The 14,830-nt window shown below is 41.1% G+C and overlaps 1 protein-coding gene across 3 annotated transcripts in view; it reads left to right on the top strand.

Moving 5' to 3' along the window:
- Positions 1–14,830, top strand: part of CLCN2 (chloride voltage-gated channel 2) — a 348,319-nt gene that overhangs the window by 299,053 nt on the left and 34,436 nt on the right. For 2 of the 3 annotated variants that reach the window (XM_040349782.1, XM_040349783.1), the window contains 2 exons: positions 6,807–6,848; positions 10,055–10,159. In XM_040349782.1, the coding sequence (XP_040205716.1) occupies positions 6,807–6,848; positions 10,055–10,159 (147 nt within the window). The remainder of the gene's footprint in view (positions 1–6,806; positions 6,849–10,054; positions 10,160–14,830) is intronic. The other variant, XM_040349785.1, reaches the window with a different exon arrangement.

The raw sequence follows: 14,830 nt of genomic DNA on the forward strand, positions 1-14,830 counted from the left end.
CACCATCCCTGTGCTGTGCTGAGTTCCCGGGTCTGTACACCTGCTGTGCCCATTATGAGGGGTTCCCACCATCCCTGTGCTGTGCTGAATTCCTGGGTCTGTACACCCGCTGTGCCCATTATGAGGGGGTTCCCACTATCTCTGTGCTGTGCTGAGTTCCTGGGGCTGTACTCCTGCTGTGCTCATTATGTGGGGTTCCCACCATCCCTGTGCTGTGCTCATTATGAGGGGTTCCCACCATCCCTGTGCCGAGTTCCTTGGTCTGTACACCCGCTGTGCCCATTATGAGGGGTTCCCACCATCCCTGTGCTGTGCTCATTATGAGGGGCTCCCACCATCCCTGTGCTGAGTTCCCAGGTCTGTACACCCGCTGTGCCACATTATGAGGGGTTCCCACCATCGCTGTGCTGAGTTGCTAGGTTTGTACCCCTGCTGTGCTTATGAGGGGTTCCCACCATCCCTGTGCTGTGCTGAGTTCCCGGATGCGATGCACAATGTTATGGTGGCAATGTGCTGTGCTGGGGGCAGGAGGAAGCAGGAGGAACTCAGCACAGCACAGGGATGGTGGGAACCCCTCATAATAGGGTGCAGCGGGTGTACAGACCCAGGAACTCAGCACAGGGATGGTGGGAACCCCTCATAATGGGGTGCAGCGGGTGTACAGACCCAGGAACTCGGCACAGCACAGGGATGGTGGGAACCCCTCATAATGGGGTACATCGGGAGTACAGACCCAGGAACTCAGCACAGGGACGGTGGGAACTCCTCATAATGAGCACAGCACAGGGATGGTGGGAACCCCTCATAATAAGCACAGCAGGGGTACAGCCCCAGGAACTCGGCACAGGGATGGTGGGAACCCCTCATAATAAGCACAGCAGGGGTACAGCCCCAGGAACTCGGCACAGGGATGGTGGGAGCCCCTCATAATGAGCACCCCTCATAATGGGGTGCAGCGGGTGTACAGACCCAGGAACTCAGCACAGCACAGGGATGGTGGGAACCCCTCATAATGGGGTACAGCGGGAGTACAGACCCGGGAACTCAGCACAGGGATGGTGGGAACTCCTCATAATGAGCACAGCACAGGGATGGTGGGAACCCCTCATAATGAGCACAGCAGGGGTACAGCCCCAGGAACTCAGCATAGGGGTGGTGGGAATCCCTCACAATGATCACAGCAGATACTATTAGTCCTTTTTAAGCGTCCAGCTTTTTAAATTCATCATAACAAATGTTGGTAATTTTTTATGAAAAGTGAACGAATCGAACGAAAATTTAGTTTCGGGCATGAAATACGAAATAACGGCTAATGCGAAACGAAACAAAATTAATTTATTGACGCACATGTTTAGTATGTATACACACACACACCACAAGATACATATATAACAAGATATATATATAATTTTTTTCTGGTTCTGTAGATATAACTGCATAGAAATAAATGATTTTGTATATTTACTGCTTCCTGGAGGGAGGAGGGGAGGAGAGGTTTGCATAGATAAGGGGCGGCAACTTCCGCTGACACACGTTGCTATGGAAACCTGACTTAAACCTATTACATTGCTTGTGCAGCACTGAGCATGTGTGAGATCTTCAAGGCTGAAATCCAGGAAGTCATACAGTCTGGCTTCATGATGCCCACACTTAAGATGGCCACGGTCTATTTCTAGATTATAAACTAAATGCTGTAACAACCTAACAAAACGGACCTTAGTTTACAGACTAACTTTACTAGACTACATTAAGCTTGTGTATTACAGGGGTACTTATATTTAAAAAGTGAAATTGTGGGTGGAACTCCACTTTAAGAAACCTGCCAGATCGGTTTAACTAGGACCTGGTTGATTTAAAGTAGAGTAACCTGTCTATGGGTGAATAACAAGATGGGAATTCAAAACATATTCCGCATCTGCACATTAAGCATTTAATGAAGAGTACAGATTTTGCCTATAACAACACATTTCTGCCTGCAGATGCTCACAGGAGCATTAAGAGCATGGAAAGAGAGAAGAGATGAAAGGGAGGGGGAAAAGAGACAGAAGGGAAGAGAAGAGAGGGGAAGGTGGGGGGGGGGGGCGCTACAGGCTACACGGAGAGCTGAGGGAAGACTGAGGTCCCATTTGTATGTGGGCCCGAGTTGTTAAAGAGATCTTGTGATTATAAGGTTACCCCGACGTGTTGTTCCCAAGGCTCCCAAATGCGTTTGAATTTCTCCATGTTATCCAGAATGGTGTTGGAGATTCTCTCCTGAGACATGATCCAAGAGATTTCTTGTTCTGTGGAGAAAAAGGAGACTGGGGGGGATTTCCAGGCTCGTCCTAATGTAACTTTGGCTCCCAGGAAAATAAAATGTATTAAACTCTGGGCTTTGGATATGTTTGGGATCCTGTGATTGAGAAGGGCTATTGCCAGATCTTGAGCAACCGCCATCCCAGTGATCTTGCGTATTAAACAGAAGATTTTATTCCAATAGCTTCTGATTTGGGGACACTGCCACCAAATGTGTAAGACAGTGCCTAAGTGGTCGCAACCCCTGAAGCAGAGTGGTGAGGACTGCTAGTAAAATTTAGCTAGGTGCGTTGGCACCAGGTACCAGCGGGACATAACTTTAAGATTAGCTTCCATCAAAGATATATTTAGCATCCCCTTATAAGCACTCGCAAAATGAGTGCCAAGAGTCTAAATCCCACTCAAGGCCAAGGTCCCTCTCCCAGCTCAACATGTAGGATGCTTTTACCAAATAAATAAAAGTGCCCTTAACGATGGAGGCCTTTATCTAGCCACCACTGAAAGGCCTTAATGTCCATTCCTGGGGAGAACAGGGGGTTGTGGGACAGTGTAGGTGAGAAAATTGGAGGCCTACTTCTGGGGGGATGCCAGAGTAGAAAGTCAATAGTGAAGTTAGGGATCGCCTGTCTCTCCCTATCCAATCGAGTTTTGGACCCCTGGTGTAAATGGTTGAAATTTGGGTAAGTTGCGCTGCCTGATAATACCACCAGAGGTTTGGTAGCCCTAAACCCCCTTTCTTCCTGGGTCTAAAAAAGACTGGTTTTGCAAAGCGATGGCTAGATTTTCCCCAGATAAAGCGGATTATGGTGGACTGAAGGTTACTTAATTAGGTTTTGGTGATAGGGATGGAGAGAGAGCGGAACAGGTAGAGGATTCTTGGTAAAAAAGTAATTTCTCTTACCTGATCCTCCACAAGGATAAGGCGGTGCTACGCTTTTCATCTAAATAAGGACATTGTGCTTCCATCCTTGTGTCCTTGGCCGTCGCATCCTAAAGAGGTTGCTTTATATTCCTTGGACGTGGTCCGGGCTCTGCGGGTGTATCTGTCGGCTACGGCTCGGTTTCGGAGGTCAAATTCACTGTGTCGGTAACTGGTCCCCCCCCCCCCCCGTCTTTTCTGTTTGTACTGCTTTTTGACGAACTGAGCTGGATGCAGTGCGAGGGGTTATAGCCAGTAGGACTGCTCCCTGGGCGGTACTGAGCAGTTTTGCTGTTTTTTACCTAGTACTCTCCTGAAGGTGGCGATATAACCCTAAGGTCACGATTTAAAGTGCTGTGTCCATCAATTAACCTTTAGAGAAAAGGGTTTTACGGTGAGTACAAAATACTATTTTTGATTGTGTTAATTCTGCGCAACCACGACAATTTATATAGTGACTATTGGTCTAAGTCTTCTTTTAAGCTTTTTGTACATGGGCGGGTAGTTACGCATGTACAACTGACTTACGTTGTTAGCTAATTGGATGCCTAGGTAAGGTATGGAGGTGTCATTCCAAGAGAAGGGGGAAGTGTTTTTTCAGTCTAACAGTGATGGGGAGGGGGGAGTGGAGATGTTGAGGGCGACTGATTTGGACATTCTAGATCTTTTAACCTGACCAAATTTGTTTAGCAGCTGAAGAATGTTGGGGGTGGAAATTAGTGGGGAAGTGACAAAAAGGACATTGTCAGCAAAAAGCGCACATTTGTGGTTTCGCCACAAGATCACTGTTGGCGGCGGGAGAGGGGCCCCCTCTCCCGCGCCCTCCGCTGACATCACATCACATCACATCACATCACGCCCGGGCCTCCGGTCATAGAGATGACTGGTGACCTTCTGGTCACCAGTCATCTCTATGCTTCCTATCCGGCGCTAGGCGATTCTTTCTCCGGGCCCCCGATGGCACGGGAGAGCCTGGAGAAGCACCGGATGGCGGCGCCAAGGGGGTTGTCCCCTCCCGCCGCCTATAAGAACGATCAAGCGGCGGAAACGCCGCTATGATCTTTCTTATGGTGCGTAGGATCGCTGCCGGAACACAATGATATCTGAATTATGCCTCTAGCTGCAGGCATCATTCAGATATCACCGTACAAAGTACAGGACGTCATATGACGTCCACCCGGGATGGGAGATCCCCTTTGTGGACGTCATATGTCTATGTGCAGTATTGAAAAAGAGTGCGCTTGTAAGACCGCTGCGCAAATACGGTGTGACAAAAAGTATTGCAATGGCCGCCATTTTATTCTCTAGGGTGTTATATATAAATGTTTGGGGGTTCTAAGTAATTTTCTAGCAAAAAAAAAATGTTTTAATGTTGTAAACAAAGAGTCGGAAAAACAGGCAAGGTCCTTAAGTGGTTTAGCCATTCAAACCCCTTTGTGTGAACTTTTGTGTGCATGTTATCAGGCCAAAGTCACCAGGGTATGTAAACGTTTGATCAGGGTCATTTGAGTAGTTCCTGTTGCCATGATTTAAAAAGAGTGTAAACAGTTGTTTTGATAATATGATAATAAATGACTTTAGCCAAAAACTAAGCACAAGTGACAGAAAAGTTTTTGTGTTATCATTCGTATTCTCTGAAAAATAGCCAAGAAATCATAATCATTTTGAGACCTCGGGCCTCATCCCATGGTCGAGACTTAAAAGAGCCTGTGTCCTGTACTATACTATTAAGGAATAAAGACCTTCCCCTTTGTCCTGGCATTTTCCTCTGATTGCTTGCTAAAAAAAAAAGAGTGCTGGAGCGTGAAGGGATATATTGGCTGTTCTAAAAACTTTGTTTGCCAGTGTCCTTTTCTGACCGTGGTGACATATAACCATGGTCAAGATTTATAGAGGTAATAAACCCAAAACCAAAGATGTAATATATTGCAACTTTACCAATTCTTGAATGTGGTGACTGTATTTGTTTTCTTTACCTCCTCTGTTTTTCTGATCTGGCCATAACATTCACTCTGGATGAAGGAGCACATTTTGGACAGCAGCATTGTCGGTATGGGGTGAGAGGAATGTTGGATGAACCAGCAGACTTGGATACACCAACGAATTGAAGCCAAACTCCAGCTCACGCTGCAGTTTCAGCAACAGTTTTTTTTTTTCTTCTTTTTTGATAAAGGTTTTACATAAAAGTTGATAATTGTAAACACCCATTCCAGTGCTAAATGGTTTATCACAACACTCTTAACTGATAGATTTGTAGGAGAGCTTGTTCTGTTGAAAAACAGACTTGCTGTCCAGACAAACAGAGGGAATTAAAGAAAAGAGATCTTAAAAATAAAACTAATGCAGCCATTACATTTAAGAGTTGGAAAGCTGCAATATAATAATTTATTTTGGGTTTAATACCACTCTAAATGTGCCTGTGTCCTCTACAGTACTTCAAGAAAACGATTTTAAGGGTATTTCAATAATCCATATATTTTGTAATAGATGTAAGAAGAAAAAATCTAAATCCAGATTTTCAAAATATCTTTATATACTTTTATAATAATTTTTGGTATGGTTAATCCATCTTGGCTGTTCAGAAATGCTGTTTCACTATATCAAAAATGACACTGGCTTATTTGTTACAGATGTACACTATATATTCGTTCTTGCTTGTAACAATGGTGGGGTCATCCACAGAGCAACCTAGTCAGGACTCTAGGGTCCAGTCAATGTTCAGGGGGCCCAGCTACAATATTCATGTTTCTGCAGTAAATCGGGGGGAAAGTGGTATTGGTTAAAGTGAAACTACATTCCCTTAAACAAAAACGACTAGTCATGCGACTTAACAGTTCAAATTTGCATGACAAGTTGCACCCCATTTGCGGCAATGGAACCTTTCAAATTGCTGCGACTCAAGTCTCAGCGACTTTGTAAAATGTTCCTGCACTAGTTCTGTGCGATTTCAGTGCGACTTGCAGTGGCATCTGTTAAATGAAGTTGTACAGATGTCAACAAGCCGCACATAAAATTGCATTAATAGTTGGCTTTGAAGTGGCGCTGGTGTGAACCAGTGCTCAGTATTCCTTAATCAATCCAATGTCTCTTGGACAAAAAAAGTAATTTCTCCAGCCCTTTGGGACTTTTTGCTTTCTGTGTTAAATGCATGACCATCTTAGATCTGTTGGCTGCTTGCCAGGTGCTGGGAAGGAACTCCTGCACTTATAGCAGAGGAGGATTTGGTTTTGGGCCCAATTCTGCTTAAAAAAAACGTATTTTCCTGTAGTGATACAGAAAGACTGGTACATATCACACACTTACAAAAAAGTATTGCACAGCATACATATACAGCAGAAGGCAAACGACTGTATACAGGTGAAAATATACATGTACTAAAGTACCATAGATTTTTTTGTTGCATCAAGGAAGAGCAAACACAGTGCAGCAATTCATAGTAAACCACCATTTTTTTTATTTTTTTTTAAATAGACGAATGCTGAAATCTGAAATCTGATTTTTGTTCTCTATGGCTCTATTTACTGCCTTATAAATACCTTGTTAAATGGCCCTGTTAACATACACTGTAATATTGACCTATGTTGTCCTTTAGGGTGAAGATATGGATGAGAGAGACACTATGTCACCATCAGAGGTCAGTTTTCCAGTTCCAGATGCAAGCAGTCACAAGAAAAAAAAATATATCATTTTCATTGTACATTTTTTTTTTTTTTTTTCCATACAACGAAATTAGTAAAATGAAATTGTATTCTAGAGTTAATTTTAGCCTAGTGGATAATTTTTGATGTCAGAAGCTGATTATGCAGTGGCTTTATATTTGAGGCTCCTTTCAGCATAAATGCCACTTCCAATACTAGGCTCAAGTTGACTGTGTTGTGTCAAATAAATGTCAGCATTTTACAGTAACTTCTGGGGACACTAAGACAGTAATGTTTGTCATACTCGAATGCAAAAGACCATGGAGCAACACATTCCCAATTATTGGAAATGTAATCTTTTTTTTCTGCATTGTAGATGCTGCACCACAATTCATCAATGCTGAAACCGAGACCCATAGAAAGAGATGATTAATCTAATCTAAGCAATAGTAATCAATGAATCTAAAATAAATATTAGCAATTGTATTATGTGGTGTCCAATCATAATATAAAGAGACATTTTAAGAATTACGGTACTAAAGAATGTTTTCAAGGAAAATTTTAGGATTGTCCCTTGAAAAATGAAACACTTGAGGCAGTAGTGTAGGAAAATAAAGGGTCAGTCCACCAAAAACAGATGTATACATGTTCTGGGTGTGCAAATCTGCTGTGCCATTATAAAGAGTGTCCCACTCTCCGCGTCAGGATTTGTATTTATTTTATTTCAAGGACAATGAAAAGGGAGATGCTGGAACAACCACATCTCCCAAGAAGACAGGAATTAGAACTGTATAGAAAAAAAACCCTTAGGTTTTTACTCAGCCTGTTGGGTTCCACCTTTTTTACCCTAAATTTTACATTTGGGTGTACTGGCCCTTTCAGTATAAAGACTACCAATTAGTACCTTATCTTCTAACATAAAATAGATTTCTTTGAGACTAAGGTTTGCTATAGGTGAGCCGATCATAGCCTAATCTAGTATATCTGCAAAAATTTAAATGAAAAATTTGTAGCGCTGTGTTCATAAATCATATAAACATCTCTAAAACATGTAAATAATATAAACTAAATCACCATGTGAAAAAGTGTCAAAAATGTATTAAACATGAGAGAAAAAAGAAAATGTAGAAAATATATACTGCAAATTATATATTATCTCTAAACAAGTGTTCATAAGTGGTCATCCAAAACCCACACCTAAAGTGTGGAAAGAATAAAAAAAAATCAAGTCCATAAATTGTAGTGTTTTACCAAGTGCTTCAAACTTAAAGGGTCAGTAAAGGAATTTTTTTTTTAGCTAAATAGCTTCCTTTACCTTACTGCAGTCCTGGTTTCATGTCCTCATTGTTCGTTTTTGCTCTGATGTTGCTGTAATCCTTCTCTGTTCTGGACACTTCCTGGTTGTCTGTTTCCTGATGACCACAGTACTGGGAGATTCTAGTTTCATTTTCCAAACCATCACTGCTCTCTGGCTCTGTCTAGCACAGAGGCAGGATAAGATGCAAAAACGAAACTAGATGCAAAAACAAAACTAGAGGTACATTATATGATTGATTTTTATAAATTTTTAATCAATTTTAAAAGGAATCAGTTAACTATTATGTCTCCATACCCTGTAAACAGTTATTTCAGCAAAAAAAAAAAATCCTTTACAACTCCTTTAAACAAACATGCAATCTTCTCAAAACAACTTGATATTATGCTTCCACCACACCACTTGTTTCTGTGACTCCACCCCCTTAAGGATTTGCACTCCACAAGAATGTGCCTTGCATTCTCATGCTTGGCATTAAAGCTTAGTAAAACTCTCCAAGGTCTCCTAGGCATTTCCAACAGTGTTCAGTAAACCGGTGTTTTCCACATGCAAGAATAAATACGTGCTTTCAATAGTGAAGTACTGTAAAACCATTTATTAAAACGGCACACATAAAATCTCTAAATATTGTACTCACATCCTTCCAAGAAAAACAAGGCACTTCAAACAAAATCCTTTTTCAGAAGCAAGAGACTAGCAGCGATGCATGCGAATATATAGCGGTCACGGCAAACCCGGAACTGAACCTACTAATCTCACCATCACTTGCTTGTCTCTCTGCTCCTAGAACGATTTCACACACTGTGATCGGTAAATTATGACGCTAAACACCACAGTTGATTGCCGTGTAGCTCAGCCCAGACATGTTTCATCAAACTGATTTCTTCAATCGTATTGGCTACACGGCATAGCTGAATTCCCTTTATACCCCGCCCGCCACTAAGTGTGGACTTCTTGAGACTGCACCTGCGCAGCTCCGTGTCTCCCTGACCGCAATACATCGGGTCTGACCCCGTCTGCTGTGATCGTACAAGTATTGACTCTGTATCAATTATATAAACGGTACATTTATGTGCAAAATTAATTAAAAATAATAAAAAAAGCACATTATCCAAATAAGTAAATGGCTGGTGGTTAGAATAATTAGCATATATAGACCATTGTGTACCGAATAGTCTAATATTACAATATTAATAAATGATAAATGACATTTAAAACTCATCAAATACTTCCATATACAATAATGTAGCACAATTAAAAAAATATATTTTAAAATTAATTTAAAACAATAGGAGCATCAGTAGTAACAGACTGTTCCACAACTACATTAAATAGTTATATATTACAAAGAACTATATATCCTATACCCATAAGCTATACCGATGGGGGACCCCACTCCTATTCATCCTAAAGGGGAACCCCACCCCATGTGAAAGTGGATGTGATTAATAATGGAATTCATTATATATTACTAATGAAGCAGTTCAAATCAAGTTCGATGTTTAACCCTCTCGGGTGGAGACTCTTAAAGAGAAAAATCAAATTTGTCTCCCTTTGAGACAGCTCCCTAACTCGATTTGAAGCCCACAATTATTTCTGGTATCAGGATCAGTTTTTCTCCCAGCAGGTTGGCATGGCAATGTGAGCGAAATTTGCTATCTTTAACCAGAGTTTCATAATCTAGTATATCAATGCAATGCTCGGGCAAGGATCAAGACATTGGACCATAGTGAACATTGTGCAGCTGGAATAAAGTTCAGCTATTTGTTCTGTATTTTAGCTGTCGTTACTTTAATGAGTGTTATTGTGGCTCACGATCACTAAAATATACATGGCTGTAAAATATATGAATTGTATAACTCTATATTTTTCATTTGTGTGTCTCAGATTTTACAGTGGGAAGAACTACAGCTGGATGAAACTATCAATTTCAACAACTGCAAGATTGACCCAGCACCTTTCCAGTTGGTGGAAAGAACATCTCTTCATAAAGTAAGATGCATCAGACATTCTCTATTCATACACTTTATTGTTCTATTTAAGTAGAATACCAGTCAAATACTAAGTATACCTAAACCTGCTACCACCCCAATTCTAAGCCTATTCTAACTACCCTGTAAAGAAGGCCTACTTCAATGAAGAGGAGCGATCACAACAACAGCTGCAGAGCCTGGGAGATGACCTCTCCTATATGCTTATTATGGGGCATCTGTTATCAGCTGTCCTTCCTCTACACTGAAGCCAGCGCTGTATAGCCGATCATGTGACCGGACCAGAGCACCCTCAGAATAGGTAAGTATAGATATCTTGCCTTTACAGGTAGTTAGAATGGGGATGGGAGCAGGTTTAGGTATAGTTAGTATTTGATAGACCCTGGGTTATAGGCTCATACTTCCAAGTGATTGGATACAGGCAAATCTTTTAAGGACATGCGCCTGAGCTCCTTTCCTGAAACTCTACCTCACTCTGAGCCAGAGTATAGCAAAAAAAGTCTTAATGGATTCCACTTTTAAATAATCTCCAATGCCTTGACATATGATGATTCATAAAGTAAAGTTAGCCTCTTACCAGATGTGATGGGTCCCTGTTACAGAGATCAGGCTCGCTTGTGAAATATGACATACTCAATTCCCAGTAGATAACAATTTTGTGAAAATGCGTCGTATCAGAGAATCCTTGTAGTGCCACTCAACTGGTTGGACGAATGATATTGTCGCCAGAATATACTTTTCATGCTTGAATTTTCTGCCTTGCAGTAAGTGTAACCTTTTACAAGCATTTTTAACTGCTTGCCGACCAGCCGCCGCAGTTTTGCGGCAGCAGGTCGGCTCTGCTGGGTGAGATCACGTAGATCTACGTAATCTCTCCCAGCACGCGCGCCCCCCTGCTCGCTCCTGACTCCCACAACGCGTGCCCGGTGGTCGCGATCACCGCCGGGCACCCGCGATCGCTCGTTACAGAGCGAGGACCGGTAGCTGTGTGTGTAAACACACAGCTCCCGGTCCTGTCGGGAGAAATGCCTGACCGTCTGTTCATACAATGTATGAACAGCGATCAGTCATTTCCCTTAGTGAGTCCACCCCCCTACATTTAGAACACACCCAGGGAACATGCTTAACCCCTTCCCCACCCCATAGTGTTACCCCTTCCCTGCCAGTGGCATTTTTATAGTAATCAATGCATTTTTATAGCACTGATCGCTATAAAAATGCCAATGGTCCCAAAAATGTGTCAAGTGTCCGAAGTGTCCGCCATAATGTCGCAGTACTGAAAAAAAAACGCTGATCGCCGCCATTACTAGTAAAAAAAAATATTAATAAAAATGCCATAAAACTACCCCCTATTTTGTAAACGCTATAACTTTTGCGCAAACAAATCAATAAACGCTTATTGCGATTTTTTTTTTTTTTTTTTACGAAAAATATGTAGAAGAATATGTATTGGCCTAAACTAAGGAAAAAAATTGTAAAAAGTAAAAAATATTAATTTTTTTCAAAATTGTCGCTCTATTTTTGTTAGCGCAAAAACAAAAAACCGCAAAGGTGATCAAATACAACCAAAAGAAAGCTCTATTTGTGGGGAAAAAAGGACGCCAATTTTGTTTGGAAGCCACGTCGCACAACTGCGCAATTGTCAGTTAAAGCGGCGCAGTGCCGAATCGCAAAAAGTGCTCTGGTCTTTGACCAGCAATATGGTCCGGGGCTTAAGTGGTTAAATACATTTGTGTGGTCTTACACTATGAGGCTTTTTCTTTATATATGATGTACTATCATTTGGAGTTCCATCTACGTTTAAAAGGATGTAAAAGTTCATATGTCCTTGCACCTGAGAAGTTCATACTGGCTAATTGCTGTGGTGTGGATGAGCTGAATGCCTATGGAAGTGGGTCAGTTAACTGTGAAGCTGTGAGAGAAACAGAGTGAAATCCACACAGACGGTGGTAATTCACAAGGGAGTCTGATCTCTGTAACGGGGATCCATCACATCTGGTAGGAGGCAAACTTTACTTTATGAAACATCATATTTCACGGCAATGGAGATTACTTACAAGTAGAATCTATTAAGACTTTTTTGCTGAACTCAGGCACTTTTTTGGCATAGGAAAGTGATGCAGAAAGTTGTCTAAAAATGTTCCAGTAACTGAATTTTTGCTCATGTATATGAACTGTGTGCAATGTAATTGATTATCACATACGTTACATATCAAGTTTTTTATTTTATATACAGTTTTTATGATTGTCCATCTTTACACATTGTTTTGAGCATTATATAATGTCACTTATGCACTTATTTAATATTAGTCTCGAGGGATTGAGGCCATTTAATTCACATGTTGTTGTGTACATACTAGTCATTTTTAGTTTGTTCTACTTTTTGTTTCATACACTTTAACACCGGGATTAGCGCGCCATTTATATTATTGCCACTGGGATTAGCGTGCCATTTATATTATTGCCTATTTTTGATTCCTTCCTGGTCTTGAGTAGAGCTGCTGTTCCATCCTTTTCAGACCAGCACAGAGATTTATATTTATACACATTTTTTTATCTTGGATAGATAGCAGCGCAGCCATTGGCTCTCGCTGCTATCAATCAAATCTAATGATGTGGGAGGTGGGGCCGAGTCCTGCTGTCTGTGTCAGGGAGAGCGGCTCTCCATTGGGGCACTCGAGAAGGAGGAGCCGGGAGCCCTGCTGAGGGACCCCAAAACAGGAGGGTCGGGCCACTTTGTGTAAAACCAACTGCACAGAGGAAATGACTATGAAATTATTATTTTATTTTTAACTAACCTTTTGCATATCCTTTAACTAGTTTACTATTTTATCTTAAGATTCTCCTCCGTCTCGCAACGACCTTTTGAGTATAAAAACACCTGCTAAATCTATAAAAATATTCCCAGCTTTGAAGAAAAAGAATGGACAATTTATAACCATTAGGTCAATTCAAGAAGGGTTTTTCACGCCTTAAAAACTTTGCCGAGTTCTGTCCAGTGAAAAGAGTTCTCCAATAAGTGGTCTGCCCTGGTAGTAGATGCTACGATCTCATTCTTAAAATCACACTGTACCACTTGAACATGTTCCTTCATTCTAAGATTCGACCTATTGCAAGTTTGAGATGCTCTTTAACCACTTCCATACCTGGCCAATTCTGGCACTCCTCTCCTATATGTAAAATCATATTTTTTTTGCTAGAAAATGACTCGAACACCCAAACATTCTATATATTTTTTTTAGCAGACACCCTAGGGAATAAAATGGTGGTCATTGAAACTTTTTTTATCCATTTGCACAATAATTCAATTGAAGTAAAAATTCCAGAGATAGGGGAGCATCCCAATTGGTACGTACAGCTGAAATCAAAGTTAGATCTACCAATCTGATAAAAGGTTTGGCGTCCCACAATAAATCCTGACTGATCTTTACGGATATACTGTGCCAAAAAGTATTAAGATGGCAGGCCAAAAAAATGTTGCAAGAATTTTTAAATCCCAGTTTATTAACAAGATTGGGCGATAGTTAAGGACAGCAGTAGACTCCTTCTTAGGTTTAGGAATAACACCGTAATAGGCTTTGTTTTCATCCAGAGGGGCTGCTCCACTATTCCGCAAGGAATTTAAAGAACCGTATGTGGGGCCAGCTGTTCCCAACAATTATTGCAAAAAATTATTTGAAGACCATCTGGGCCTGGTGACTTATAAAGTGATAATGTTTTGACAGTATTACCAATGTCCTCACAGGTGAAGAGCTGGTCTATAAGGTTTCTATGGGTGTCCTCAATAGATGGACTAGGCAGGTTCCCCAGAAAGTCCCTGATGGAAGAAGGAGCAGCATCCTGGGATTGTACATATAGATCGGCGTAACATTTGTGCCAAATGTGAGAGTCTAGGAGTGAGCTTGTGTGCCAACAAGGTTCCTGGGCAGTAATGCCAAGTAAAGAACCTATTACAGTGTCAAATACAGGCATGTATATAGTGGAGATCCAAACATAGTTTGAGTAGTCAACACATTGGGACAATATAGTCCAAATAGTCTTTAGCCTGAAAATGCACACGTGTGCCCCAGGGTAGCAGCCTGTACACAGCGGGTTGACTACTCAAACTATGTTTGGATCTCCACTATATACATGCCTGTATTTGACACTGTGAAAATCCGCCCCAGCTGCACTTTTACAACAGGACCTTTTAGAATGGGGCTTATTTTCTTTTGCTGACTACTTGGCAACGCCCTACATACCCTTGTTTCTGTTTTTCTTCTGTTGTATGAATTTATATTATATAATCTTTGACATCACTGGATTGCCACTATAGGCGCAAACGATCAGTACTAATGATTATCAACATTCTTTCTGATACAATTGGAAGTAGTATAAAATCAACTTTTTGATACCTCTGCATTTTTCTGAGGAATGCTCTGAACAGTTTGGATGAACATATTCGCCATGATGTGTTAGATTATGAAACAATATTTATATATTGCCAAAAATCCTTCCCGTCTCGTCCTGAGGAAGCCCAACGGCGTAGACGACTTCAAAGGATTTGTCCATATTTATTTATTTATTAATTTATATGGTTTTACCTATTTTTCATTAATGATGTAACTTTTCTATTTTTGTAATAAATAATATATTTTATACATCCGTCTTGCCTCAAAGTCCGACCATCAAT

Source organism: Rana temporaria, chromosome 4, assembly GCF_905171775.1.
Source record: "Rana temporaria chromosome 4, aRanTem1.1, whole genome shotgun sequence".
Taxonomy (NCBI): domain Eukaryota; kingdom Metazoa; phylum Chordata; class Amphibia; order Anura; family Ranidae; genus Rana; species Rana temporaria.